This window comes from Apus apus, chromosome Z (genome assembly GCF_020740795.1).
Source record: "Apus apus isolate bApuApu2 chromosome Z, bApuApu2.pri.cur, whole genome shotgun sequence".
NCBI classification, from domain to species: Eukaryota; Metazoa; Chordata; class Aves; order Apodiformes; family Apodidae; genus Apus; species Apus apus.
Window position 1 is genome coordinate 2860219 of NC_067312.1, and position 27506 is coordinate 2887724.

General features: G+C 41.8%; 1 protein-coding gene across 2 annotated transcripts in view; it reads left to right on the forward strand.

Moving 5' to 3' along the window:
• The first annotated feature begins 256 nt into the window (after window positions 1–256).
• SMAD2 (SMAD family member 2) overlaps window positions 257–27506 on the forward strand; it is a 53164-nt gene continuing 25914 nt past the window's right edge. For both annotated transcript variants that reach the window (XM_051642506.1, XM_051642507.1), the window contains exons 1-2: window positions 257–310; window positions 12019–12312. In XM_051642506.1, coding sequence (XP_051498466.1) covers window positions 12077–12312 — 236 coding nt within the window. In that variant the 5' untranslated portion in view covers window positions 257–310; window positions 12019–12076. The remainder of the gene's footprint in view (window positions 311–12018; window positions 12313–27506) is intronic.

Below are 27506 nucleotides of genomic sequence, written 5' to 3' on the forward strand. Positions count from 1 at the left end.
GCCTCGACCAATCAGCGGCGGCGGCGCCGCTCCCGCCCACCCGGCCCCGCCCCCTCCCCTCCGCCTCTCCTCTCTGTCTCTCTCTTTTCCACCCCTCTCGCCTCGGCTTTCCGCCGTGGGCGGGGCTTCGGCTGGCCGCATCCAATCGCCGCCCGACTTTTTTGAAGTGACGGGCGCGGCAGCCAATGAGCGCGGGGCGCGGGGGGCGGGGCGCGGCGGGGCGGGCGCGCAGGGCAGGCAGGGCCGAGGAGGGAGGAGACGGAGGAGGAGGAGGAGGAGGAGGCGGCCGCGCAGCTTCGCTGGGGAAGAGGTTGGTCCCGGGGAGGTTTCGGCGGGCGGCCGGGTCCGGCCGTGGGAAGGTGAAGGGAAGAAGGGAAAGGGGGACCCCTCCCTCTCTCCCCCCCGAGAGGCGGCTGCTCGGGAAGGGGGAGCCCCGCGGGCGGGTTGGGGGCTGGGGAGGAGCGCAGCGGGCCTGGTCCCGCCGGGGGAGCCTCCCCACGCCCTCCTCCCCCTTTGTTGTGGTGGGATGCGCGGGGGGCGGCGGGGCCGGGGGGCTGGGGAAGGGAGGGGTGGTGGGGGGGGGGGTTTCCTCTGGCGGTGGGTGGAGGGGGCCCCGGGGGGCTTTTGTGGGGGGGGGGGCGGCTCCTGCCGTGAGGGGGGGCGGGGGGGGAGGTCGGTGTCACCCCCAGCGTAGCCCCCTTCGTGGGGTGGGAAGGGCCGGGTTGTGCCTCGCCGTGTGTTGTGAGGGGAGGGAAAAAACCCCCAAAGTTGTGCTGCTGCTGCTTCTTCTCCTCCTCCTCCCCTTCGATCCCCCCCCCATCTCTACCGGGTGATTTTTTTTTCAGGTGTGCAAAACTCGGTGCCTGGGTGGTGGGGAAAGTTAGGAGCGAGTTGGAAAGAAAACGTTGGGTTCCTCCGTGCCCTTTTGTCTGTTCCTGTCCTAGTCCAGAGCCGTGGATGTGAAATACACACAGAATCTCGCTGTCTGCATGGGACGTGTCCCTGCGGATTGAGAGTAGAGGTTTTCTTGGTGGCATTTGTTTTAATGCTGTAGCTATCTGTGCATTGGAAGATGTAAACAAACGTCATCTGTTAAGTGTTTCATCTGCCTAGATAAGCACATGGGAGTTGTGTTGTGATAAGTGCCAAGTAGTTGGTGGTACTGCAAGGTTGTGGAGTTCCTTTTTGTGATTTTTTTTTTTTGTGGGGAGTGGAGGGGAAGGGAAAAAATGTGACCCAGGACCATCATTTGGACTTCAGGGGGGGAAATAAAAAAAGGGGGGATGGGTGAAGAGCCCTTGTGATAGTCTTGGGGAGCTGCTGAGTTGAGCAGCTGCGATCAGGCTGTAGCTTCATCCCATGTCTTTTTGGTTGTCCCTCACAGCTTTTGACTGAGAAAAACCAAACGTGTGTGCTGCTCTGTTCAAAAACAAGGGGATAGCATGTTCAAAAAAGTTTTGCTTACTGGTTTTACCACACAAATATTTCTGAAAATGCTGTGAGTGATTGCTGCAGTCTGTGTGCTGCATGTAGAGCTCATTTTATCACAGGTCATGGTTGAAAGCAAGTCAGATTCCATCTGCAGCAAGAAGTTTTATCAAGGCAGCTTATTAGGACACAGCACATAACAACAGGTTTGTCTGTTTTGAAGTGCTTCTCAGCCTGGAGAGCTGTACTTTCCAACTGATTCATGACACTATTTCTGTGGGGGCTGGACTGGAGTGAGAGACACTGATTAGTCTTTGCTCTGTTCTCCAGCCTGAAAAAAAAACACTCACCACCACCCGCTTGTTGTTAAGGCAAAAAAGGCTTCTCTTAGCAGAACAAGGTTGCTGTTTAGACTTCCCTCTGCTTTATCTCAGTGCTGGAACTTGCGTGGTGGGTGAATAGATCTTTTTGTGTGTGTGTTTGTTCTGGGGCACAGCTTGGAAACTTTGGCGTTTACAAACTGTAGGCAATTCGAGGGGAATGACAGTATAAATACAGGGGAGGTTTTTGAAGTCCCTTCCCCCCGTTTGCTTAGCACTAGCATGATGGAAGATAACATTAGTTCCAAATGCCTTTAAAAAAGGGGAAGGGGAAGGTTCTCATTTGAGGTGGTTTAAATTTAACTCAAAGATTATTCTAAGCACATACTCAACAATATGTTGGGCTGTTTACTAGAGTAACCTGGTAGTTGATTATTGTTTTGTCGTTGTGTGGGTCAGACAGTCAGAAAACTGTTTGAAGATCTAGTTCTGTGAAGATGCTGGGCATGTGTAATGCAATCTGAGAGAGGAGTTTGTCCATTTCCCTGAGGTCCTCATTGATGATAAAAAGGAGGTGAAAAAAGTTGATGAGTCTTAACTGATCTTTTCCTTCACCCAGAAGCTGGATTCGTGAACAAAATCAGTTTGAATTACACAGTGAATCTCCAAATGAAAGGTGCTCTTGAGTCCTCCTCCATCTTCCTGTTCCACTTGATCTTTCAGAAGTGTTGAGCACCAGTTGATATAATTGACTTTATTGGAGCCCCAAAAAAAACCCTCTGCCACTGAGAGAGCAACTTTAAAAACCAAAACTCGTTTCCATCTCTCTAATCCCTTTCCCACCAAAGTACTGGGAGAACAGGCTTTGTAGTAGGTTCTGGAGAACAATGAATCTGAGCTCTGCTTGAGACTGAAGAGAATTCCTAAGTTTTGTTTATATAAAGAACAGTAAGCAAAGTTTTAATTATTATAACAAGTATTCTGGAGTTTTCAAATGCATTCAAGGCTGCCTTAATGATTGTGCATGTAAATGCCCTATAATTGAAAGCATCCATTTATGGGCCTGACTTGCTAAGTGAGCTGTAAATTCTGCTTTTCAGATTGGATTTAATGACTTTTATCATCAAGCCACAAACTGGTTGTGAACTGTGCCGAGAGGCAAACAATACCTAAGCTTACTTTGCCAAAATATTTGTAATTGTTGATTTGTTAAACTGAATTGCTGCAGGTCATGCGATGGGATTAGGTTTTTGTAATAGAATGGAGAGTCCAGGCAGCCCTGTGCTCAGTACTCTCTGGACTAGAAGAACTTGGCTACTGCAGAAAGCCTTCCTAAATGTTGCTCTCAACTCTGTTACGAACAGTAAGGCTTAACTCCAGGGGACATTTTTATTATGACTGTGTGTGTTTGGCAGCTATAATGTGAAGTAAGACCAAGAAGAGACTGGGAGAGAGCAGGTCCTGGGTCTCCTATCAGTTTAGTCTGGGGCTCAAGCTTGATTTAATTACACTGGAGCAATCAGAGCTTAACAGAAGATGCTTTTGAGAGCAGAGTGAACTCTGCTTATCGAGGGGGTGGGGAGGGGTTGGCCTGTTTGAAGAATGTTTACAAAAGTGAACTTGCATTAACTGGTCATTAAATGCAATTGTTTATGGTTGAACAAAGCAGAGAAACTCCTAAGCTGTACAGGTAAAAGCTGAAGCAGGTACCTGCTAGTTCTTGGAATATTCTGGACAAATTCAGCCCAGGAGTATTTCTTGTCTAAAATATTGAAACGCTTGCCTGTTACATGTGGAAAAATGTAGTCAAATGAGGTGAGTAGGGCTTAAACTGCTGTGGTTCAGAGTGGTTATTCTGTGCTTTTCTGGAGCTATTATGATGTTTTTGTTTTAAGGAGCAATACTGTGAGGTTGTTCATAATCCTGAGGAGGTGGAAGAAATTTGCTGCTTTGCAGAGGCAGGTGGATTGTCTGACTGCCGTTGTGGTAGTTTTCCTCTTTTGTAGTTCTAGGAGAGGGGTCAAAACAAAATTGGTCCTGTTAGTAGCTTGTTCAAAGGTCAGTAAAATTGACATCACTTCTTTCTTGGGTCTTCAGTTGCCTGCAATTTAATTGTGCTGTTGAAGGCCTGTGGCTGATACTAGTTCTGTAGATTAGAAACATCAAATTTCGCATTTGATTCATCATCAAACAGCATGAAATGAACGAGAGGGGGGATAAAAGTCTACTTTCAAATTAGGTGGGTAATTCTGTTTTCAGTGGGCTATGTCAAGATAATATGACTATTTATAGTGTCCAGATGCATTGCAATAGCAATAAACTTAAAAATTAATGTGTAAATGTCTATATATAGGCATATTACAAAATCCTCAGTCTAAAGCTGAGCCAGAGGAAGAATTTTCCTTGCCCCTGCCCCTTCAGATCAGAAGCAATCCACCTTGAACTTTTTTGGCTGGTGTCAAAGCTGACCCAGGAGCTTGGGTTTCCTTTGCAGAGCCTTGGCCTCTGAGCTGGCCAGATGGAGCTGCCAGCCAGATGGAGCCCCTTGGGAGGGAGCTCTTTAGAGCCACTCCCCACTGCTGGCCTAATGGGCTGAAAAGCTGAACTGGGAGGTGGATCTGAGGGCATTGCTCAGTAGGGGTGGATTCCCCTTCCCCCAGCTCTCCATCCAGACCTCCCCCAAAGGAAGAAACCCAAGCACCCCCAAACTGATAAGGGAATAATACTTGAAGCTATCTTACTCTAATCTGAGTATGGGAAGGTTGGGCACCATCTCATTTTCTCCTGAGTGTGTGACATTGATCTTCAGAAAAGTGTATATGGGGCAGCAAGTTCAAGCTTCTCCAGTATGACAGAACCAGGTGTCTTTAATACGCATTTGCAGGGGAAGAAGAAAAAAATTCACCCTTCTGGAATCTCAAAAGGCAGTTTTTGGAGGGCTTGTGGGTGCAGTGAAAGAAGCGAAATGTCTTCTCTTGTCTGTTCCACTGCCTGCTGTCTAGAGTGTTTTCTGTCTGAAAGGGAAAAGGCTGGCTTTGATTTTAATTTGAACTTCATACAGAATTCAGGCATTCTGTGAGTTGAGATCGTTAACATTGGGGAAAACTTCCTCGGATTCTGCTGAGAATAAACTGTCACCTTGTTGTTTGGAATAACACAGCCTGAAGGATCCAGAAGCAGATCATAAATTAGTTTTGTTTTGCCTCTGTTCAGTGCAAGATGAAATCCTTGTTTTATCGTTAAGTCTTAACGTCTTGTGATTAATTTAAGAGACATGCAGCACTGCAGAAGCTACACCCTTGGTTTTGTTTAGCCTTAAATGGGCTGTGCTTCAATTAATGTTGCCTTATTTTGACGTAATTAATATCACAGGGATGCATGTGAAGGGAAAGGGATGTTCCCTCCTCTTCTGAATGATGGGACACTCAGTGAAATTGTGGAAGAATCTTGTCCAGCTTCTGGGATTAATGAAAAAAAAACCACCTAAAATTGGCTTTTAAAAATGTAATGAAAATGGAACTAAAATAGGGAGGAATTGAACTTGTAGACTCTCAAATGCCACAAATGATTTTCTTCGATCTTCTTTCCTCAGGAGCTTAAATTCTGTCCTTTTGCTCCAGAAGAGCTCTGGCAAATGAAATTCCTCTAAGCCAGAATACTTCTAGTAAAACCAGGAGATATCAGATTTCTTGATTTCAAGTTGAAGATGAATAAGCAGACTGATGTGAAATATGTTGCATAAGGCTTTAGAATAAATTAGGCAGAAATCACTTGATATTTTTGTTAGCGCCAGTGTGTTTATAGCATGTTCAGACATTCAGGAGAGGAAAATTTCCCTTGAAGATTTGAGTCTTCTAGCATGCTGCCCTTAAGGTTTTCTTCATCTTTTATGCTTAGATATTGCAGGGATCATGGGCTTAATATTTAATACTTGTTCCAGAGAACCACAGAATGGAATAATAGCAGACATGACTCAAACTGTGATTTTAAAAGTTGCCAACTATGACACTGTTTGGCCAACTATAGAAACGTGTTCATCAGGAGGCAGAGATACACTTGGGGGGCAGAGATGAAACAAATACCACCAAAGTTAGGCAATTTGTACATTTTACAGCATTAATCTATTGGGAATAAACACGTGCTCCCTATGCTCCAGCAATCCAAAGAAACACTCATACCTCTCTGGGCAGCAAAGTGACTACTTGAGCAGCCAGAGCTGCAGTTCTAAGGCACAATCCAGAGAACGTGGGAAGGGATAAAATAGTGGAAGTTTTATGTTCTGTATTGCACTGCTCAGAAAGTGGTCTTGAAAATCTGCCTGGGGTTGCTCACAGAGTCCCAGTACCTTGGTGTGTTGGAGTGGGAATAGTACACAGGATAGTAAAAGATCAGATTTGAAGTGTGATGTTGGACCTCAGTAGAAGAGAGTGAGCAGGAGAGACAGTGCAGAGAAAAAGCAAAGGTAGAGCGCAGTGAAGGTCCTTGAAACCAAAGGCTGTGAGTGCTCAGTTTTTGGAGATGGTTGGCTGTAGGCTACAAGGGAGTCAGGAAAACTGTATCACTAGGAAAACGGGATGTTGAAGGTGATGAGAGGGCTGGAGCGGCTCTGCTCTGGAGACAGGCTGGGAGAATTGGGGGTGTTTAGCCTGGAGAAGAGAAGGCTCCAGGGAGACCTTAGAGCACCTTCCAGTGCCTGAAGGGGCTCCAGGAAAGCTGGGGAGGGACTTGGGACAAGGGCAGGGAGGGATGGGATGAGGGCGATGGATTAAAACTGGAAGAGGGGGAGATTGAGGTGAGACATGAGGAGGAAATTCTTTGCTGTGAGGGTGGTGAGACCCTGGCCCAGGTTGCCCAGAGAAGCTGTGGCTGCCCCATCCCTGGCAGTGTTGAAGGGCAGGTTGGATGGGGCTTGGAGCAACCTGGTCTGGTGGGAGATGTCCCCATGTCAGAGGGGATGATCCTGAAGGTCCCTTCCAACCCAAGCGATTCTTTGACTCTGATACAAATATTTATGATGCATTCAAATCTGCAGCCATTTTAGCAATGTGGAAATGTTTTGTGCAGCACTGGCAAAGATTGTTTTTTGGGTGCACTTGGGGAAAAATACATATTTTTAAAATTAATTTTTTTGGTTGTTGTTGTGGATGAAGAAAGCGTATAAGGAGAAAGAGTAGAGGAATGTTTCTAGGATGGGGCTAGAGTCAGCAGTGGCAGTGTGTGAGGGGCTGATTCTTGAGGAACAAAGATCAAAGCTCTGTATGTTACTGTATCAATTTGAAGGCTACAGGTGATGAATTGAAATGGGAGTTGCTGGTCAGAACTGAGCTGCAGCAGTCACCCCTAAACCTATTAGTATAAACACGGTGTCCAGACTGGCTGGGCAGATAGATTGGAACCCAACCTAAATCGAGGGCTCCTGCCAAATGTTCAGCAGCAGACATGTGCTGTCTACCTTCTATCTCCACCGTTCTCGTATCTCCACAGGTGCAGATTTCTCTCTTTGTACTTTTCATTTTAACGTTGAGAGCTTTAGGGTAATAAGACCAAAAAGATAAAAGATAACCATAGACTGATTTCTGTAATCTTTAGATGAGCCCTTATGCAATGTCTTCAAGTACTTGATATTGAATTCAAGTAGCGAAGCTTTCAGGCTTGGCATCGGTCCAGAGGAGCTTCTCAAACTGCATGGGCTGTGTTCAGATACTTTCTTTGTGACAAAAGGCTGATAGTCCTCTCTTTGAGGGAGGAACGTGATTCAAATGTACAGAACCATGAAGCCTGTGGAGGAGATGAATACAAGCAGTTCTTCAGCAAAGCTTGAAGTGGTAGTACAAAGGCCACTTTCTGATGCTAGAAAGAGGTAAAATTAAACCAGCTACAAGTACTTAGACAGTGGGCAGTTAAACTCGGGTGCTTTCTGCCACAAGAGGTTGTGGAGGCAGATTCAAAAAGTGGTTAGATGAATTTGAGGACAACAGGTCCTTAAAAGGCTGCTAGAGGGAATAGGTAGGATTGTAGCCTTTAATTTCCTGCTCTAACAGTTTAAGATGCTAAACAATTACAAGAGGAATGGGCTACATAAACCAGCCAGGTTCATGTGCTTTCCTTGAGTAGTATCTGACCCAGCAGGGTATTTATTTCTTTATTGCTTTTTCCTTACATTTATGCAGATTGCTCAAAATTCAACCTAACCAGGTCTTACAACTTGCAGTGCCTCCTCCAGGCTTGGAGCAGAGTTTTGCTTTTGCATAAATTCAAGGGGCTGAAATATTCTATGGGTACTCATCCCAGTCAGTTGAAGTATTAAGCTGAAGGAAGTCCTGTCCTACTTGTGTCACATTCTCTCTGCTCAACCTTTGAAAGATACAGGGCCTCTACTGGAATAACTTAGTGAAATTCTTATTGATCCTCCTGGCAAATCCCTGACATAGCAAAACAATGGCTAGAAGGAAGAAGTTAGTTTCAGCCTCCCAGACTCTTAGTCTGCAGCTGTGGTGCATGTTGTGTGGGTTTTTTAAAATAGCTGCTAAGTTGCAATAAACATTGCAATAAAGGGCTCTTGAAGCATGTTCCTTTGCGTTATTTTTTTATTAAAAAAAGGTGGTTTTCATAGGGGTAACAGATCAACTTGTGCTAGAAAGCTGGATGTGCAAAAACATCCGTAAGGGAACTGGTTAAAACTAGGAAATTTCTATCTGGAAATTTCTGCTTAGGTAGGTTAGAGCTGGAAATAAGAAAATAAAGGGTCAAGATAGCATGAAAGTTCAAATAGATATAAAAAAATGAAATGTATGGAGTTTGTAAATTCTTTCCTACTGCACGACTTTAAATCACTCTGTGCATCTCAGGCAGAAAGGCAAATCTTAGCTTAAAAAAAAACAACACCAGAGAATAGAGAAAATGAGATAGAGATCAGTGTTACGTCTTAAGGGAGAGAATCCTGCAAAATTGGACATCTCATCACAAAAGGGGTATTGTAAGGCTGAAAAATTAGATAAAAGCTTAGAGGGTGTTTAGAGGGCCTGGAAGAATAGGCAATTTACCTTGGTGGTAAACGAGACCCTGCTGAAGTGTGTGTTTTATAAGGCTGACAATCAAAGGAGGATTCTGGGGCATTGAAGGGTGCCAGATTTGAAGCTAAAGAAGAGGAAATAGGTGTATGATGTGTCAGTGAGCTCCATAAACGGGAGAAGAATTGGTGTGTGGATAAGCAATGATACTGGTAGTAGGTTGCCTACATCTGTCAGCATTGGATTTCATGCTCAGATATTGCACCATCAATTACTAGTGTTCAAAATGAGATCTCCCCAGCAAAAGAGGCAATGCTTTTTGGTGTGGTCTTTTGGAATTTCTTGTGGATGCCTCTGAAGCATCCAATGTTGATCTTGCTCAGAAGACTTTTAGTACAGACCCAGGTGACGGAAACCTGGTATGTGTGTTTCTTCAGGCAGCAGAGGCCACACAAGCCTCCCATTTCATCTTGAGCTACTCAGTTACTGCATTAGTGGACTAATGTGTTTCACTACCAGGCATGTGAACATGTGGAAAGGGAAGTGAGACATTTTAATTTAGCTTTGCCACCAAAAGAAATGATCCAAAGTCCATTTCTGAGTTGTGTTTCCAGCAGTCAGTGTTAACACCACTGTTGAAGGCTAAGCCATCCACACTCCTGTAAACTCAACCTGACATCAGTGTGAGTTCCTCACAGTACTGTGGGTGAGCCAGGGCACATGGTTAACCTGAAAGAAAACTAGCTTAGCAAAAAAACCCCACCAACTTTGATCAGTTTTTACCTGGTTGCCCAGCTGAGTGTTTGTGGAAAGGTGTTAGCTCTGGTGTTGAGGTGGTGGTGCCACTGGAAAGGAGACCTGTAGCAGGAAGCTGTTGCGTTGGCTTGATTCCCTGTGAAACTGTAGCCTGAGCATCCTAGTCAGTGTTAAATTAGAAAAGGTTGGATATTGGGTTTATTTTTCTAGTGTTTGCTTCAGTCAGGGCTCCAGTGCAATGCTTTTGCAGTCTGCAAACCTGCAATCTGAAATATTTGGGGCAATTCTGTAATAATTTAATGTGGTGTGAAAAGGACTATAGTTTGTTTGTTTGTTTTTTACTAAGGCCTCTACTGCTAGGACAAGGAACAATGGCTTTAAACTAAGGAGTAGGTTTAGATTGAATTTAAAGAAGACATTTTTTTATTATGAAGGTGGTGAGACACTGCAACAGGTTGCTCAGAGAAGCTGTGGCTGCCCCATCACTGGAATTGTTGAAGGCCAAGTTGGATGAGGCTTAGAGCAACTTGGTCTAGTAAAATATGTCCCTGCCCATGGTAGCGGGGCTGGAACCAGATTATTTTTAAATGTCTCTTCCAACCCAAACCACTCTGATTCTCTGGTTTAGAAGACATTATTTTGGATGACTTGCATAAAGTTACCAGTGTTAATCTTGAGACCCTATTCATTGGAACCTGTGACCCCAGAAAACCACACTTCTTGCTTCAGTCATATTTCTAGGTGCTCTCAAAAGCTGGTTTATAGAGGTATAATTTATTTGAAACTAAGATGTCATTCCTGCTAAATGTTATGTTTTGTGGAAGTTGAAAGGTAATGATTTAAAGCTACCTATAGAATATAATCCAGTGTTTGTTGACTGGTTGGTCCTGACTGAAACCACAAAGACATGATGAGGCATAAATTAGCTATGAATACTGTAGCCTGAAGTATCCCAAATGAACAGTGTTGTTTTGCAGGTGGGAAATTTCAGGAAGGTGAAGTTGGTGTATTTTGGAAGTGAGGCATGTGCCTCTGCAGGATGGAGAGGTGTGTGAGCTGCCTTGAAAGCTCAACTCGAGTAGCCTGAAGGTAGTGTTACCTCTTAGCTAAAACAAGATATTTTCAGCTCGCTGAGCCGACTTGAAACAGCTTGGAAATCAGGTTACTTGCCGGAGTTCAAATACCCATTTGCTGCCTGGAAATAAGGTTGTTTTGGGCTTGAATGCCATACTTCTATCCCTAGGACTATTATGTCCTCAAGCCATTTCTAACATCTGTCTGCCTGAAATAATACAGTTGATTTGGGGCTTATGTTTTAATACCTAAAACTAGCCTAATAGAAGCTGCCAAAACCAAGATGGTTTTGTTGTGGGTTTTTTTGTTTGTTTTTTTTTTTTCCTAAATGTCTCTTGTTTCTCTTTCAAATGATTTGAAGTGCCAGTTGCAGGGAATGCTAAACGAATTTCAGTATCCGTTTGATTTTTTTCTCTCTTTCATTTGATATAAACATCCTGATCAGGTAGTTGATACTGTGAAAATTGAAAACAGTTCATAGAATCCTAGAATGCCAGGTTGGAAGGGACCTGAAGGATCATCTGGTCCAACCTTTCTAGGTACTACTGTAGTTTATATGAAATGGCTCAGCACTCTATCAGGCTGAGACTTATCAAACTGTCCAGTGTGGTGGAGTCTACCACTTCCCTTGGGAGACTATTCCAGTGTTTGTCCTCGTGGTGGAAAATTTACCTCATGTCCCATTGGAATCTCCCCAGGAGCAACTTGTGCCTGTGACCCCTTGTCTTGTTCTACTTACTCAGGTGCTTGCAAACTAAGATTTTAAGTGTTCTTTCATGAATTTTGAAAGACTGGATGATTTTAAGCATTGCTAGTTGAGAAGATCCATTTTCTGTAGGCCATTAAAAGATGAGAATAAGCTCATTACTTAAAAGAGTGACTTTCAGATGGATTTCTGCAGTGAAACAGACGTTGGTAGTTCTTTAAAACATGGCAAACAAACTGAGAAAAGCCTTGTGAACTGGCTTCTTTTGGAAGGCTGCTGTCAAGCAGTAGTGACTAAATGACATTCCAAACACAATTTTCCTTGCTAAATTAATTTGGAGATAGGCTGAATGTGCATGTGTGTGTGCAATTTGTCAATCCCTTGTGGAAAATGTTAATAAATTACTGAAACCAGCCAGCCAAGGTGAAAAGTGAGACTCAAAGTTAACTTCTGTGTTTTCTGGGGGTGACTTTAGCCAGGAAAGACTTGAGGAGGAATTGAATGTTTAGTCCAACAGTAACTTTATTCCGTGCTAAATGTTGAAGAGTCTGCAACAAGCTTGCATTTTGACTTTGATAACTAACCATGATTCAGATTGAGTTGTTATCTGACTTGTTTGGGGATGTATTGTCTTGTGGCATTTGGTAATGAAAGGTCCTAAGGAAGCTGTTTGTTTCAGGTGAAACCTCAGTGCTAATGTGTCTGTTTTGGTTTGTGTTTTTAGGGCTCAGACGGGAATCTCTTAATTTATTACTTGCTGAGGGTTCTGTCTGGTGGAAGTCATGTCAGCCATATTGCCATTCACTCCACCAGTTGTGAAGAGACTTCTGGGGTGGAAAAAATCTGCTGGTGGCTCTGGAGGGGCTGGTGGTGGTGAGCAGAATGGTCAGGAGGAAAAGTGGTGTGAAAAAGCAGTGAAAAGCTTGGTCAAGAAGCTCAAGAAAACAGGACAGCTGGATGAGCTGGAGAAGGCCATTACCACTCAGAATTGCAATACAAAATGTGTGACAATACCAAGGTAAGTGCTGTTGTGTTCGACATAATTGCAACTACTTCAGAAATAACTAAGTGGATATTGAAGCCATCCTGTGAGCAAATGACTAAAAATCAGTTGCATGCTTTTGATTCTTTAAAACATAATTTGTTTTTTTTTGGTTTTTTTTTGTGGTTTTTTGTTGTTGTTGTTGTTGTTGTTTGTTTGTTTTTTATATAGTGCTTGCTTACAACTGAATGACATGCTTGGTAAAGTCAAAGTTTCTAATAATCACTGTACATTTTACTTACTATGTAGATTCCAATTTGTCTGTATTCTGGTGGTGCTTAGCACAGCTCTTAGTTTGTAGCACTGCCTTATGCTTTTATTTCATAACCTTGTCTATAATCAGAAGGGCATACATGAACCTACACTTCCACTTGAAACAAACAAACAAAAAGACTAGTTTTTCCTTGGTCAACACTTCAGTCATAGAATTATTTTCGGTTGTATCTGGTAGTTTCATTTAAATTATGCAAGCTGCATCCATCTTCCCTTTTGAAGGGAAGTTTTATCTTTGGAGGCAGATTGTCTAAAGACCAGGTTTTTTTAGTGGAGTCGTTATTGGTTGTTGAAAATGATTATAATTTAATAACTTGGAGTGTTTTTAGAATTGCTCTTCTGCTCCTGATGTGAATTTACGTTTAGGTGAATGACTTGCATTCCTACCCCTTTGACTTTCTCAACTTAATTCATAGCAACTGCTGTGCAAGAGGCAAGGGTGATGGTTGTAAGTATAATGCTCTCAAATCATCTACAGAAATCCCGCTAAGGTGCATGTGTGAGCTCATTATGTGCAACCTAAGTAGCAAATCACTTCACAGGTGTGTTTTTCTAGGAAAAAAGTTAGAGGATCTGGTGGCACAGGAATATTCTGGGCACTTAGCCCCTTGACACTTAAAATAAATTCTAGAGGAGAGAAACTGCATCTGGTGTATGACCTGAATTTCTGTATTAGCACATTCATCTGCTTTTAAACTTTGTATTAATCATAGCACCAACTAGATTTGACTGGTGTCAGTAATGATTTCCATATATCAAATGTGTTAGAGCTGTAATCTGGTAGTGGGTTTAGCATTCTCTTTTAGATTTGACACTGCTTTCTGGGAATCTCATGAGTATGCTCTGAATGACTGACTACTTTAATTCTGTTCTCTCTGTTTACCTTTTGTTTCTAATGCTGCCCTCTGCTTTGTATATTCATCCCTAGAGAAGTCTCAACATTCTGTGGGTTTCCCTTCTACTTTTTTCCTTTTGCCGGAAAGAAAATATTAGAGCTTTTTCTTACTGTGTATCAGTAGGGTAAGACTGGAACATGTCAAGGGTATCTATTCCTTGACTTGACAAGACACTATGTATTGAACAAGCCTTTACCGTGATAAAGCTGAGACATTTAATTGTAAGGTGTTTCACATGAGATAAGCTAATTATGCCATTTACTGTGTATAAAATGTCTAACTTTTAGAGCTCTAAGAGAGACTTCCTAGAGCTCTCCTCCAGGGGTACTGAGGCAGTAAATATTGCTACCTCAGAAGAACAGATTGTCTACATTTTGTTTGCAGACAATGATACAAGGTACAAAGAGTGTGCTAATATACCATTGTTTTCCCAGTCTACTTCTCTATATTTGAGCATTTCCTCCTGCTTGCATGACCTTTTGTGTTAGCCATAGTAAATAATCTTTGAAAAAAGAATATGAAGCTCTGTTTAACTCTGTAGAACCTCCATGTTGGGACAAGCAGTTCTTGCTGGGCTGTGATGTTCTCCTCTGTCTCCCAGTCAGCTGTGGGAAGGAGAGGACCAAGGTTTTGCTTTTCTTGACTACCTTAGGAGTAAGTTGGTAGCTGGAGAGCTCTTCAGGTGGTGTTGGCTAATATGTAAGGTTTAAAATTAAACTAAGAAATAGCTTTGGTATTAAGGGGGGGTGAGATGGTATAAGGGTTGCCAGCAGTGCTGTACAGAATTGTTGGGTTTCATAGTTGGCTTTTGGACTGTTGATATTATTTCACTTTGACAGCAGCAGCCTGGGTTCCCAAGAAGAAACAAATGTCAGCTCAGTACTGTAATGACTTCTGGAGATTCTTATTCTTGGATTTAGTAAGTTAATGAAACTGCTGCTTGAGACCCGCTTTAATGAGTGTCTTAAAGATCTGCAGATCAGCAGGGATAAATAATAAAGTGCTGAATTTGGGGCTTTTTTCTTCCTAGTCAGCAGGAAGTTTGAGGTGCTAAGCTGCTGAGATGCAGTTCTGATGTGACAGCTGGGCAAACTTTCCAAGCCTTCTTCTGCGTGGGGAGGGGTTTTGTGTGGTGTTTTTTTTTAACTGGCTTTAGATTTAATTGCTAATACTGTTTAACTCAGCTTAGATAGGATGCTTCTATTTGCAACTTTTGCATTATTCCCTCAACAGAAGTTTCAGTTGCAGAGTCACAAGTTTCTGGTCCCCTGGAAGATTTCCAGAGAGTTTGCTGCAACACTTCGACACAGAAACAACAAATCGACCTCAAGCAACTGAACACCTACAAGCTTTTCTCAGAACTGAGAGCAGCTTGGACAAAACTTGAATTCAATTGCCTCTTCAGGAGACTGTGTCTACTCTCTGTGTGTCACTGATGATCCTATCTTGTTCTCTTTCTGTGCTGTTTGTCAAGGTGACCACATGCTCAGCGAGGCTGATAGTGTGTGTACTATGCAAAAGCTGCTCATGTGGTAATTAACAAAACTTCTTATGCAGACTAATAGAAGTACTGAGAAAGCAGAAGCAAACAGATGGAGTGGGTGTTGGCACTGCACAGCAGGGGTGCTTAGCTCTTCATAAGTGGGTCAGTAATCTAGAGCAGAGGCTAAATAAGTACAGAGGTCCTTTTGACAGTAGCCCTTTAAGTAATTTGTAGTTATCTTGCTGAATCCTCCCGGCAAGCCAGTGGGATTCTAATCACATAATCCCTGTGTATCCTGAAACTAAATGTTGGCACGCAAGTTCACTTTTCTAAAATATGTAGTGAATTTGGTAGAATTGAAGATCCTGCCTTTATGCTTTCCCTTGCAGTTTGACATAAGAAGCAGTCAGTGAAGAACCAGAGCATGAGCCTCCATTTATACAAGTTGTGTTCTTTTGGAGCAGTTTCTTCCTTACTCTAGAATGGATTGTTCTGTTGATATAAAATACTTTGTAACAAGTGATAGCTAAAATCCAGGCCTCTAACAAACCAATCTGTGCCATGTTGTGAATAGTCGACTGGCATATTCCTGGTGCATCTTCATTATTTAAAAAGTAATTTCAGTGGTGACAGTACAGAGGTAACTTCAGTCCAGAGGAGAGAAAGACAAATCTCTGCTTTCAGTGTCCCAGTATTTTGGTGTGATCAGCTCTGTGTATTTCTGCCTTAAGAAGAGTATATACTTCATGCCTTCTTCCTTTTTTTTTTAAATCAGACTTAACAAAATGCAGCTGCTTTTGTAAAATTCCTGATAATGTACAATTAATAGCATAGTTTAGTTGAGGCAGGTTTGGGGTAATGTTCACCTGGACTCTTGCAGCTCCTATATTTTTAAAATTCATTTAAAAAGCGAGGGGAAGGGAAGCATCAAATTTAGACTCCTTTGTGATATCTGAAGTTCTTCTGGAGCATACATATTTCAAAATTGGTGCAGAACTATGTCCTGAACTGAGGCAGATGAGATCCCTCAATTAATAGGTGCACTTTTTTTTTTTTTTTTCCTTCTTCCAGTGTATACAGTAGGATAAAGAAGAGAGAGGTGCCCCCCATCCATCTCAGCATCTTTGGCTTTCATTCATTTCAGCTTTGCATAGAGAATTCAGCTTTCCTGTCTGCCCAGACAAATGCTGTTTCTAGTTGGGAGCAATGGGGGCAGCTAGAGGAAGCATCTGTAATGGTATCATTCTATTTTCTCTTTCCAGATGTTTGTGTACTCATCTTAGTACTGTAGAAGGGTTTGATACAGCATCAAACTTCCTCACTGATTGCTACACAAACTTTCTTTTTGAATAGATTTTTCTTGCCACTAATAGTAGTAGCTATTACAGTTACTATATCAACTTACTTTTGATACTGTGGGTAGAACAGTACTTAAAACTTGAATTTTAGCTTTAATGAGAGGTCCTGGGTTGCTGTGGGGGAGGTAAATTTGATCACTCCTTTATATTAGAGCAAACTGCAGCACAAACCAAAGTGGTGTTGAAGGATGAAAAGTGATCTGGCAGATTACTCGCTGAAAGAAGGTTTTAAGACCAACTTCTGTATATCCCAGTTCAGAGATTCTTTTCTGGAGTCCTTGTACTGTGCAAGTGGTAAATGTAGAGTCTTGATGCAGCAGTTATTTCCAGCACAGAAGGATAATACTCATCTCAAACCCTTACTTTCCAGCCTGCTGGGCCAGTAGAGTTTCAGAAAGTACTATCTGAAAAATGTTTTTTCTTGCTTCACAGTTCAATATCTATGTAGAAAATGTAGCCTTATCTGTGCCCTCTGCCCTTCTTGCCTAACACAAGGATAGCATCCCTGCCCTCTTGTTTCCTGGTTTCCAGAAGCTTATTCCTGCTTTGTTTTCACCAGCCTTCCAGTTCTGAGCTGACTGAGAGATGCTCAAATCCTGCTGCTGTTTTCTGAAGACTGTAGCTGATTTGTGGAATTGACACTCAATAGACTTGTGAGGCTTCAAATACAATCTAAATTCTTCATTTTTTTATTTTTTTTTTAACCATCCAGAGGCAAAGAAGAAACCCTACAAGGGGCTCCATGCTTTTGGGACTGTGGAACTTTATGAGGGATTGTTGGGAAAGGCAAAGCAAACAGCTGCAAGCAAAATGGTTGGTTGGCATTGAAGTTAGGAGCTACTTACTAACTTCATTAGCACTGGTGTATATTTGAGCTTGTTAGGATGAAGTAGGTGTATTGAAGTCATACCTGTTGCATGTATTTCACTTCAGCCAATAGTGAAGGTTGGTAACTTTTGTAGCTGCAGTCATGGAGTCAATCACACCCTGATTCTCCAGGGGAAATAGTGTGCTGGTGGTATTTAAACATTCCATTCAGAATACCTTTTAAATACTTTTTTCTTCAGGAAAGTAAAAATACAGTAGTGTGTATTGACTGCTTCTGAAGGCTGTAATGTTTTGGAGGTTTATTTAACGAAAAATCTACATATTCAGGGGTTTTTCATATGTGACTTCTGAACCTAGAAGGCTGCTCTTGATGTTCAAATGATTGATGCTGTTGCCTTCTTTTCTGATCTACAAAGGAGTTAAAAGCTGAAGTAAGCTGGGCACAGACCTGTTTAAAAATGGGGCTTGGAACTGCTGTTTGAGAGCAAACTAATCTTTTAAAATTACAACAATTTGATGCCTTTTACGTCTCATAACTGAGTAAAAAGGAATCTCTAATTTAGGTATAAAATGCACAGTTTTTTCTTGGATATAACCTGAGCTGTGTGCAGACATGAGCCTAGCGTGACACACTTAGAAACCACCAAGAACTTCATCTTTTACAGAGAATGTAGAGACAGGATTCAAGTCCTGTCATAATTATGGGACTGAGAAGAGCAAGGGCAAATTTTGAATTCCTTGGGAGTATTTGTCAAGGAAGTGATCACATAGCTGCATGCAGTAACCTAGTTTTAAGGATGCTTTTGATCACTCATAGAGCAGAGTTGTCAAGCTAATGTGCCTTCTAGAATAGATTGTTTTCAAGCTTTAAGATTTTTTTTTTCCCCAAAATAAATTACTTCAGAGGACAGCAATGCAGAAATTCCTTTGTTCCTTCTCAGGTTCAAGTCATGGGAGATGGGTGATTTCAGCAATAAACTGCAGGGGGAAGGTTCCCCTGGAAACTCTTTCAGGAGAGTTCCCAACATCTGCTGCTAAGCTATGAGTAAGTTAGCTAAGAGGACAATGGCAGGTGGTTGAATTGGCATGGTAGATCCTAACATAACATTGCTATCTAGACAGAGGTGAAGTCTTCTTTTCTCAGAAACTGAACTTGGCACTGCCTGTTAGTTTGTAGCAGAGCTGGCATAATTGACTGTTCAAGTTGGGGGTGGACATTGAGTCGTAATCATAGCTCACCAGTCCACAACTGCTATGTATAAAGAAGGTCCTCAAAACGTATACTGTATTTCAGTCTGGATGCATTCACTTAGACATAAATTGGTTCTATAAATGTTGGAAGGCTATAGTTGAACATCTTAAGCTTTCTAAAATAAGTAGAGATATTGAAGACAGTATGTCAGAATATACTAAAGCACTGTTTTTATTGCTGCGATTACAGGAAGAACATGCCTGTAAATTGTTTGGTGATAAGCTGACTCTTTTTTCTCATGACAGGCTTATTGAAGATGAAGCAGAGCCCCCTCTGTTTTTCTCTTGCCAGAATTTCAATCAAAATAATGCCTTAGAACAAAGCCCAAGAGATCTTTCCTGGAAGTACAGCAAGATATGGCTTAGGTTTTGGGGAGTGTTGGCCAAGATTAGCTTCAGAATCCCCTAATCCTCCAAGTGGTAGCTGGTGCTGTCAAGGCTTTGCATGTGTTCACTGGAAAGGTGCAGCAGGAGGATCAAGTTGCCCTTCTCAGTCCCCTAATTATGATGGGCCTTGAATTTTGTCTCTACGTTCCCTGTAAAAGACTACAGGAAGTTCTTGGTGCTTCCTAAGTGTGTCATGCCAGGCTCATCTCTGACATTTTGCAGTGTCTTTTAATCTGTGTTGAGAATTTCTGTCAATAATTTTACGAAGGCAGCTTGAAATTGGTCCTTGTTCTGCAGTGCTGTGTTGTGCAGAGAGAGGAAAAGGTGTTCTCTGAGAGACTGCACTTAACTTCCTGGGGGTTTTTCTTGGAGCTGGGGTGGTAGAAGCTGGCATCTGGTTTCCCAAGACCATCTCCTGCCCAAAGATAAATGGATCCAGCCCTTGTTAGTTTTCAAATGTCCGGGACAGAGGTGCTGTAGGCAGAGAGATGCTGCCCTGATTACATACATGTGAAATGACATGCTAAACTTCTAGTTCACAGAACATCTTTAGATGTTGCAGGGATGTAGAATGGGAAGTGAAAATTCATGTCAAGTTTGACTTTAAGTCTCTCTGAAATTTACTTTCTGTACAATCAGTAAGGGTGTTGCTGACACTACTTTTATCTGTTTGAAATCTGCCCGTACTCATTTCCTCTAACTACAAACTATCTTAAAAATGATAGGCTTAGGTTAAATTTTGCTTGTTTTCTCCTCTTTGATTCCTGCCATCAGTGTATTTGATTTGTAGGGCAGGGAGCAGGATTAAGATTAGCCTAAGAGAATGCATTTTTTTCCTCTACCAATGACCAAAATTCAAAATTCTATATACAAAAGAATATATGTGCATCTGGGTACTGTCCAGACACGGCACACAGGCAGGACTTTCCTTTAGCATAGATAAGTAATTCTTTAGAAGATGAATTTAAACCACTAACTTTTCAAACCTTCTAACACAGTGTTATTTGAAATTAGAGAAATTCAAGCATAGCTGAGAGTGAGGTTTTATTAAAAAGACTAAAGGAAAATTGTTAACTTGTACAGCTGTGGGTGATGTCAAGAGCCGAACTGCTGTAACTAAGGTTAAGCTTTAGTGTAGACATAGTTCAAGTTACATCATCTTATTATACTGATGTCATCCTGAAAAAGGAAGTCTTAAGAGTATTAAACAAAGAAACTTAGGGCTGCCAGCTTTAAGCTCGTGCAATTCAGGAAGTCATGTGGCTTACCCACAGAATTTGTTACAGAGTTGGGATGCCAAGCAGAAAGCATTGGCATGTCCTTTGAGGTAGGTCAACCTGTGAATATATAAATGTGCAAGAAAATTAACCAATAGCAAATGCTGCATTGTTCCAGGGAGCTTGTCTCTGAGTCAGGAGGAAAAATTGTTGCATTTTGGGGACTATATTGTAAACTAACAGGATAGAAGTATAACTGTAGACTGGATATACTGGATAAAAGGTAACTTATATGCTGTATAAAAGCTCATGAGATGTGGATTCTGGCCTTGACTGCTGCTTTTTCCCAGGTAGCCTTAAAAGTTTTGAATTTGCTGTCATTTTTCAGTCTACAAACTGAATCTTTGTCACTGGTATGATGATGCCACCTCTTCACCTCACCAATATAAGCTGTGTTATTTGGTTAGGAAGTGTCAGTTTTAAGGCATTGTTCCCACTGAAGTGTCAGTGATGTGGAAAGCAAATTTGGGGGTGATGAGTTAGTGGAATTTCTTTATTTTCAGGTTTCTGCTGCTCCTTATTAGGATTGCTTGAATGGTAAGAGGCAGGAAGAGTCACAATAAAAAGAATAAAGCTTGCTTGATTTTTTTTTTTTTTTTATGCTGTTAATTGTTTGTCAGGTGAACAACTGATGCTGGGGCTGTTGAGTTTTAAGCATATGAAAAATAGCTAACTGGGATTACTGTAGTGACTGAATCTGCTTAGTGGATCCTGGTACAAAGCTCTCACTAGGAAGGGTAATATCTGTGCCTGACACCATTAAGAAGACATGTTGGTCACTCAAGAAAAAGATGTTGCCTGTGCTTTCTTGTTAATATTGAGCCCCAAATAATACTTCTTTTTCCTCTAATAATGGACTTTGAGCTTTAGTCAGCCCAAGTCAATGCTAAACTATTCCCTGCCTTACTGTGGTAATGAATGTCTTTATATCAGGCCAACTATTCAGTGTGGTGAAGATTCTTCACTTTAGAATATTCTTCTTTTGTAGAAGGCAGCCAATTCCATTTTCTTGGTGCTCTAACAAAACACCTGAGCACTGTTTTTGCTAGTGTGAATGTTTTTATGACAACCAGAGCAATTTTACAGGAGAAACTTTGCAGTTTTATAGCTCTGGCTGTTAGTCTCACAAGAATTTCTAGGATACACAAGGTGCTGCAGGTCTTTTACTGCTGCAGCTTTGAACACAGTTAATCCTGCTTGTAATCTACGCCTGCTAATTTAATACAAGTAATTTCCCCGTGTCTCGTTTACTACTTATTTCTGTTAACTCACTGTGTGTTGCAGTGCTGATTGGTGGAAAACTTCTAAAATTTACTCTATACAATGCTGTTGCCTCATCATGAACAGCATTGGTTGGCTTCTGTCATGCTGCATTGTTTGAAGCAGACCAGCAGGATACAAGAGAACAATCAGGAGCTGGAGTAAGTTCACATCTCGCTTCATATACTTCAAAATTGGCAAAAGAACAATGAGTTTGGGGAAATCCCCTCAAACAAGTGCTGCACAGTAATCTGACTTACACGTTTGTTCAGAAAAGATCCTCCAAATTGTGGTTGTTTATTCCAAAATGTGCAGTAGGTCAGGTGTTGGAAGTTTTGATTTAAGTTCTCTGCCTCTAATTGTAGGGAAATGGACCATTTTTTTTGGATGCTTGGCTTACCTTTTCTTAGATACTGGATAGAGAAAAGCTTAATGCAAAAGAAGCAAACTCTCAGTTTTGCCTAAATGCAGAATTTCAAAGTTACTGTTTAGTTGAATTGATGGGTTACATCTCAGAGCTGGTCTTCACTTCTTCTTAGTTTTGCAGGAGGCATCTAGTCAAGTTCCTCTGTTGATATTGGAAATTATTTTAATTTTGGAATTTTGAATGTGAAGAAAGGCTGATACCAGCTGATACTGGGATTTTGCAGCTTTGTGGCATGGGAAGTTGTGTTTCAAATGGTGTTTTACTCTGAGGTGTTTGATTGAAAAAGTCTTTTCTCTCTAATAGATAATTCAAATGTTTATTTCATGGACCCCAAGTATATTTTCCAAGAGGGCCTTATGAACCTTACTGTGTTTGTGTAAGCCTGCAACAGTGCAGCCTCTAAAGTTTATTGATAGTTTTATTCTGTTTTTCTGTCATCTTCCCTTCTCTTATAGTGGGGGGAACTCAAATATAAATCAACCATATTATCAGGGAAGTAAGTCAAGATGTGTCCATTCTGATGAATCCCACCAAGCTACTAATGAAAATAGCTTCTTTCCTTTGTATTTAAATGTGGAGTGTCTGATGTTCTGCTGGTGTCCTGTGTACCTGTCTTGCAGACTGATGCCTTGTCAGCACAGTTAGTGACCAAAAAATAAAATTAATGTTTTGCTGTCCCCTGTACATCTCGAAGTAGATGAATGTAGCAGAAGAACAGAAGGCCCACTGAAGTGAATGTGCCTGTTGCAAGCTGCATTGGTGGCAGCCATTTAAAAAATACTCTAGTGTTATCTTCAGTGATAGGAGGGCAATATTACTAGAGCCCAGGATCAGCACGTTTTGTTCATCATGTGGGAACCCTTCAGCATTTTGGCCGACAACCACAGGCATTCCAAGAAGGGCTGAAGCACCTTTCCTCACAGCAAGAAGCCACACAACCATTTACTTGAACTCAAATGTTCCTCAAGCCTTTAAAGTCTCATCTTTTTGCCTGCAACAGGACAAGAGAGAGCAGGGCAGCTGCCACCTCAGCAGAGGGCAGATGATGGTGGATCAGGATTGATAGGTGGAGTAAGGAAAGAAACAGTTGGATGTCCTGGGAAAGTGCTTTACCTTTGAAGCAATTGCCTGTGAGGCAAGAGTGCTTGTGGGCATTGTCTTCAGATGTGTGTTCTGGGTGTGGATCCTAAACAAGGTGCTGGAGACTTCAGGACTTGTCCGTGATCTTGGCACTTCGCCTTAGCTCTAGGCAGCAAAGCTAAGGAAATAGATTTGGATTTGTGTTCTAAAACGGTATCCCCTGCATACTCAAGATTTTTCTGTCAACCATATCTAATATGGGGGCCTGGTATTCTTTTCTAGGCCTGAGGAGAGCAGAGACTTGTAGTTGGGTGCCTTAGCTTTGAAGTTGCTTTCTTGATTTTGCCTTTGCTAAGCACATAAGCCAATATAGTATCTCAGCAAGCAAGCTAAGTTAATTTTGAAAATAAAATACTGCTTTCTTGGATCCAAACACTGAAGCTCTTCAAACTTTTTTATGGCTTCCTTGCTAGTTGGGAATTTTCTTAATGTCTCATTTTACATCTCATTTGGATGTTGCTGGGACTGATGTCATTGTCAGGCTTAATTTTTGGTTTTACCTATATATCGAAGTGGTATAACTGTCACAGCATAAGTACCATTCAGTCTCCCCCCAGTATGTTGCTTGGAGAAGCTTCTTCTGTGGTTCAAACTTTTAACTTCATTTGAAATATCTTACAGGAAAGTCTCCACGCCTTGGTTATATAATAGTTTATATTTCTTTGAATTTTAAAGTCCCTCATCTTTACAGATAGAATCTTGTTTTGACACAAATCAAGTTCCATTTATTCTCTGTTTCACCAGTTTTCAGCTGGGTGTACATGGCTTGGGCTGCAGCAGGGATTATTCTGGATGTAGTGGCTTCTTCATCAAGCACTTCATATATCCTGTGTTCATTTGTCTTCCTGGGTTTCCTGAGGTTGGGGAAATTGTCTAGAGGTACCTTCAGCTGGAAATGAGGTATTAAAAGGTCCTGTAACTGGTGTTCAAAGAGTGCTCATTTTGCCAACTTAGCATATTTTTCAAGGAGCATGGACAAGACAAATGCCTTGCAGAGCTAAGCCCTCCCCCTCACTACCCCGGATAACTTCTTGTTTGAGAAGGTTAGTCAAAATGTCACATCTCTTTTCAGCTGTTCACCAGTTGCAAAACAACCTACTCAGGCAGTATCATCGGCCACTCACCCACTTGGAGGATGTTGGACTACTTGAGAAAAGTGATTTGACTTAGCCCTTGGTAGCTGTACCTGTTAGCTTGTGGGGAAAGCTTCCACCACCCCTACTTTGACTAGTAGTGTTTAGAGAACTTGAGATAAAGCTATATATTTTTTTTTTTAAATATCTGTGTGGTCCTAGTCTTGAGATGTGTGTGCAGAGCTCTATTTATGTCTTTTGAAAGGATGATCTTATGTGAGATTTCTGTCTGCTGTTAACCAATTTGTTGTGGCTAGATCAGCCAGTATTGTGAGGGATGTGTCCTCCTCTGAAGATACTTTGTGCTTTGGTACTTCTGGTTCTGTTTAGGTCTGGTAAGGATGATACAGAGCTCTAATCTGTGAAACTGCATTGGGTGTCGCCTTAACCCACTGCCTGATATTACTTACTAATACAAAACAATGAAAAGAAACAGTGACCACATGTAGTGTGAAATGGAGATGAATCTGTCAGGTTCTTCATTCCTTATGCAACTTGTAAGTAAAAGTTACTTAACAGCTTGACATTGCACTTGGTCTGGAATACCATGCTAGCCATCTCTCTCTTTAGTTGGAGCATTTCAGTGGTAATTTAAATATTAGAAAGGAATTGTTTGATCAGCTGTTTTCCCAGGCATGGGATAATGGAAGTGGAGGACAGGTGGTGATTTCTCAGCTAGGCTGAGCTGATGAATATACTTGCTTCATAGCTGCCTGCTACACAATGTGGTGCAACATCCCATTAGCTACATGGAGCTCTAATTCTTTTCCTAACTGGACTTTTTTGGAGCTTCTGTTCCTGGTTATGCTTCTTTTGCTCTTGAGAAGAGAGTTTTGATCTTTTTATTCCTTTCAGGAGGTGGTGGTCTTGTGTTCTCAGGAACAAGTTTCTGGGGAGCTGCTGTTGTGAATGCTGCTGTACCCTTGTCATCCTCACTAGATGTCTACCAGAGAGGGCAGTGATAGGACAAGAGGTAATGGTTTTAAACTGAAAGAGGGGAGATTTAGGTTAGACATCAGGAAGAAATTTCTCACCAGAAGGGTAGAAAGGCACTGGAACAGATTGCCCAGGGAGGTTGTGGAAACCCCATCCCTGTAGGTGTTCAGGGCCAAGTTGGATGGGGCTCTGTGCAGCCTGGTCTAGTGAGAGGTGTCCCTGCTCATAGCAGGGACATTGGAACCTGATGATTTTCAAAGTGCCTTGCAACCTTAACCATAAAAAATAAAATAAAAATGCAGGGCATCTAGAATTTGCTAGTTTTGATGACTTTTTGGAACATCATATTGGGGGGGAATAAATCTGTGTTGTGCTTCATCTTATCCCCAGCAAAGACTGCTTCAGAGTTTGAGAGACACAGATTGCATCTACTGAAAGCTGTGGTGTTCTGTTGGAAGTAGGGAACTGAAGGGCACCTTTCCCAGGAAAGCTGTTAGCTCATGATTTCCAAAGGCTGCTTTCACATGCTCCCTGTCTTCAGTTTCTGAGCGTAAGACTTGTGGCTGGCTCCCTGGTGGTCCTTGAATGAGGCCAAGTGCGTTGCCTGCCTTTGATTTCTCAGTCATGAACACCATCTCTGCACTGCTTGACCTTCCCATTTAGAAGCTTACAAGTTTGCAGACTCCATCTGACTTCAGAGTAAAGACTCATTGGGTAGGAGAGTAAAAACTCCTTGGTAGGACTTGCTTCTGAACAGACCATATGGCCAACAAGGAAATGAAGAGCTGTTTTACTCCTGTTTGGTTTCCATGACATCCTGGAAAAAAACTGCTTTTGAACTTTGAGGTGCTATCCTTCCAGCATCCATCTCCTAGCATCTAGAGAAAAAACAAAAGGTAGCACTGATTGTTGTTGGCTTCTTTATTTTGTCTGGCAGCACTGGACTAACATGTCAGGATTTGGGAGAAGGGAGGAGGATGAAGTGCATTGAACAGGCCTGCCTTGTATCTGTATTTTTGCCTTTGTAGGCAGTTTGTTGCACATGTGACCAGGATGAAGTGTGCCTTTAGAAAAGGCAACAGAAGCATATACTGTTCTTCAAGATGTCTTTTTGGCCTGCCACTCTGAAAAACTGGAAGAAACAAGTTCCTGGCCCTGAAATGAGCAATGGGTGGTTCAGATATTAGGTTTTAACAGAGTATCTTTTGTCCGTCAGGTTGCAACTTTGGAGTCTCCTGTGGACATCCCTAAAGTTGAAGCTGAAGTAAATGGGAGTTGTTCAATGACTTTTTTCTTTTCCCACAGTGCTAGAGAGTTAACTGTATCCTGTGCCTCCTGCTTTTCTGGCTATTTTGATGTGATAATTTTTTAGCATACATCCATCTATAAGGAAGGTTACTGAAGTCATTTTCCTCAGCTCAGATGTAATAATTTTGAATGTGTTTTACAAAATTCTATGTAAACTTTATTCATAAAAGGGTTTTGATTATGAGAAGAAGGGTAATGGTTCCTGGTTTATATTCCACCAAATAGGCACATACGTCAACATTTCTTTCTTGGTTGTAGTATGTCCTTGAATGCGTGTGTGGGGAGGAGGGAGTCAGGGAGAGAAGATACAGTTACTGGCTTGAGCAAGTAATTTTTCTGTGTTGCATATGCTTGAAGAAAAAAGGTCTGCTTTTGGGTTCAGGGGGAAAAGGGTAAACAAGGCTTTTTTGTTATGTGTTTAAGACCAATTGCATAAATATAAGTAAATCTAAGGGGCTGGAGACACTTTGGGAAGAACATTTGTGGGGCCTGAGTGCCCCAGCTGGCAGTTTTACAAATTTTTTCATTGAGTTTGTGCTGAGAGAGAAACCTGTGCTTTCAGTTCTGTAAGAGCTTTCTTTTCTGGAGTCCAGGGCCCTTTTAGACATGACTTAATATCCTTTTCCTAGACTTAACAATCTCTGTTTCTCCCTTGAAGAATGGGAGAACCTGTTAGGAAAGTTAACTGCCCACCTGTACTTGTAGCATATATAAATATCCATTTATTGCTGTTGCTGATTTAACAGAACTTTCCTTGAGGTCTGCTTTTCTGCCCCAGTATCTATCAGAGAATGGTCTCCGTGGAAGAATCTTGTCCAGCTCCTCTCAAGGATGAGTTCCACTGTGATCTGTGTACATCATTTTTAGGAGGTATTCACACTTGTACTTTTTATTCAGCATTAGTCAAGATATTAACTCATCGCTCTAGCAGGTACTTAGAAGAAAAATAATTATTTCATACCTAATCACTGAATCTTTACATTTTCTGGTGCAAGAAATGAGATCACAACCTCTGTGTTATTTCACATCTTTCAGAAGCAGTAAAGAACTGTAGCTTTGAGTCGTGAATTTGTGTGCCTGGTTATGGACATTTAAGTGAGATGTCATTTTGTCCCTGCAATACGTGGTGATGGAGATGAAAGGAAAAAGATGAGTCACTTCTGCAGGGTTGCAAAAAGATGTAGGATCCAAAGAGGAGAAGGGCAAATACCTC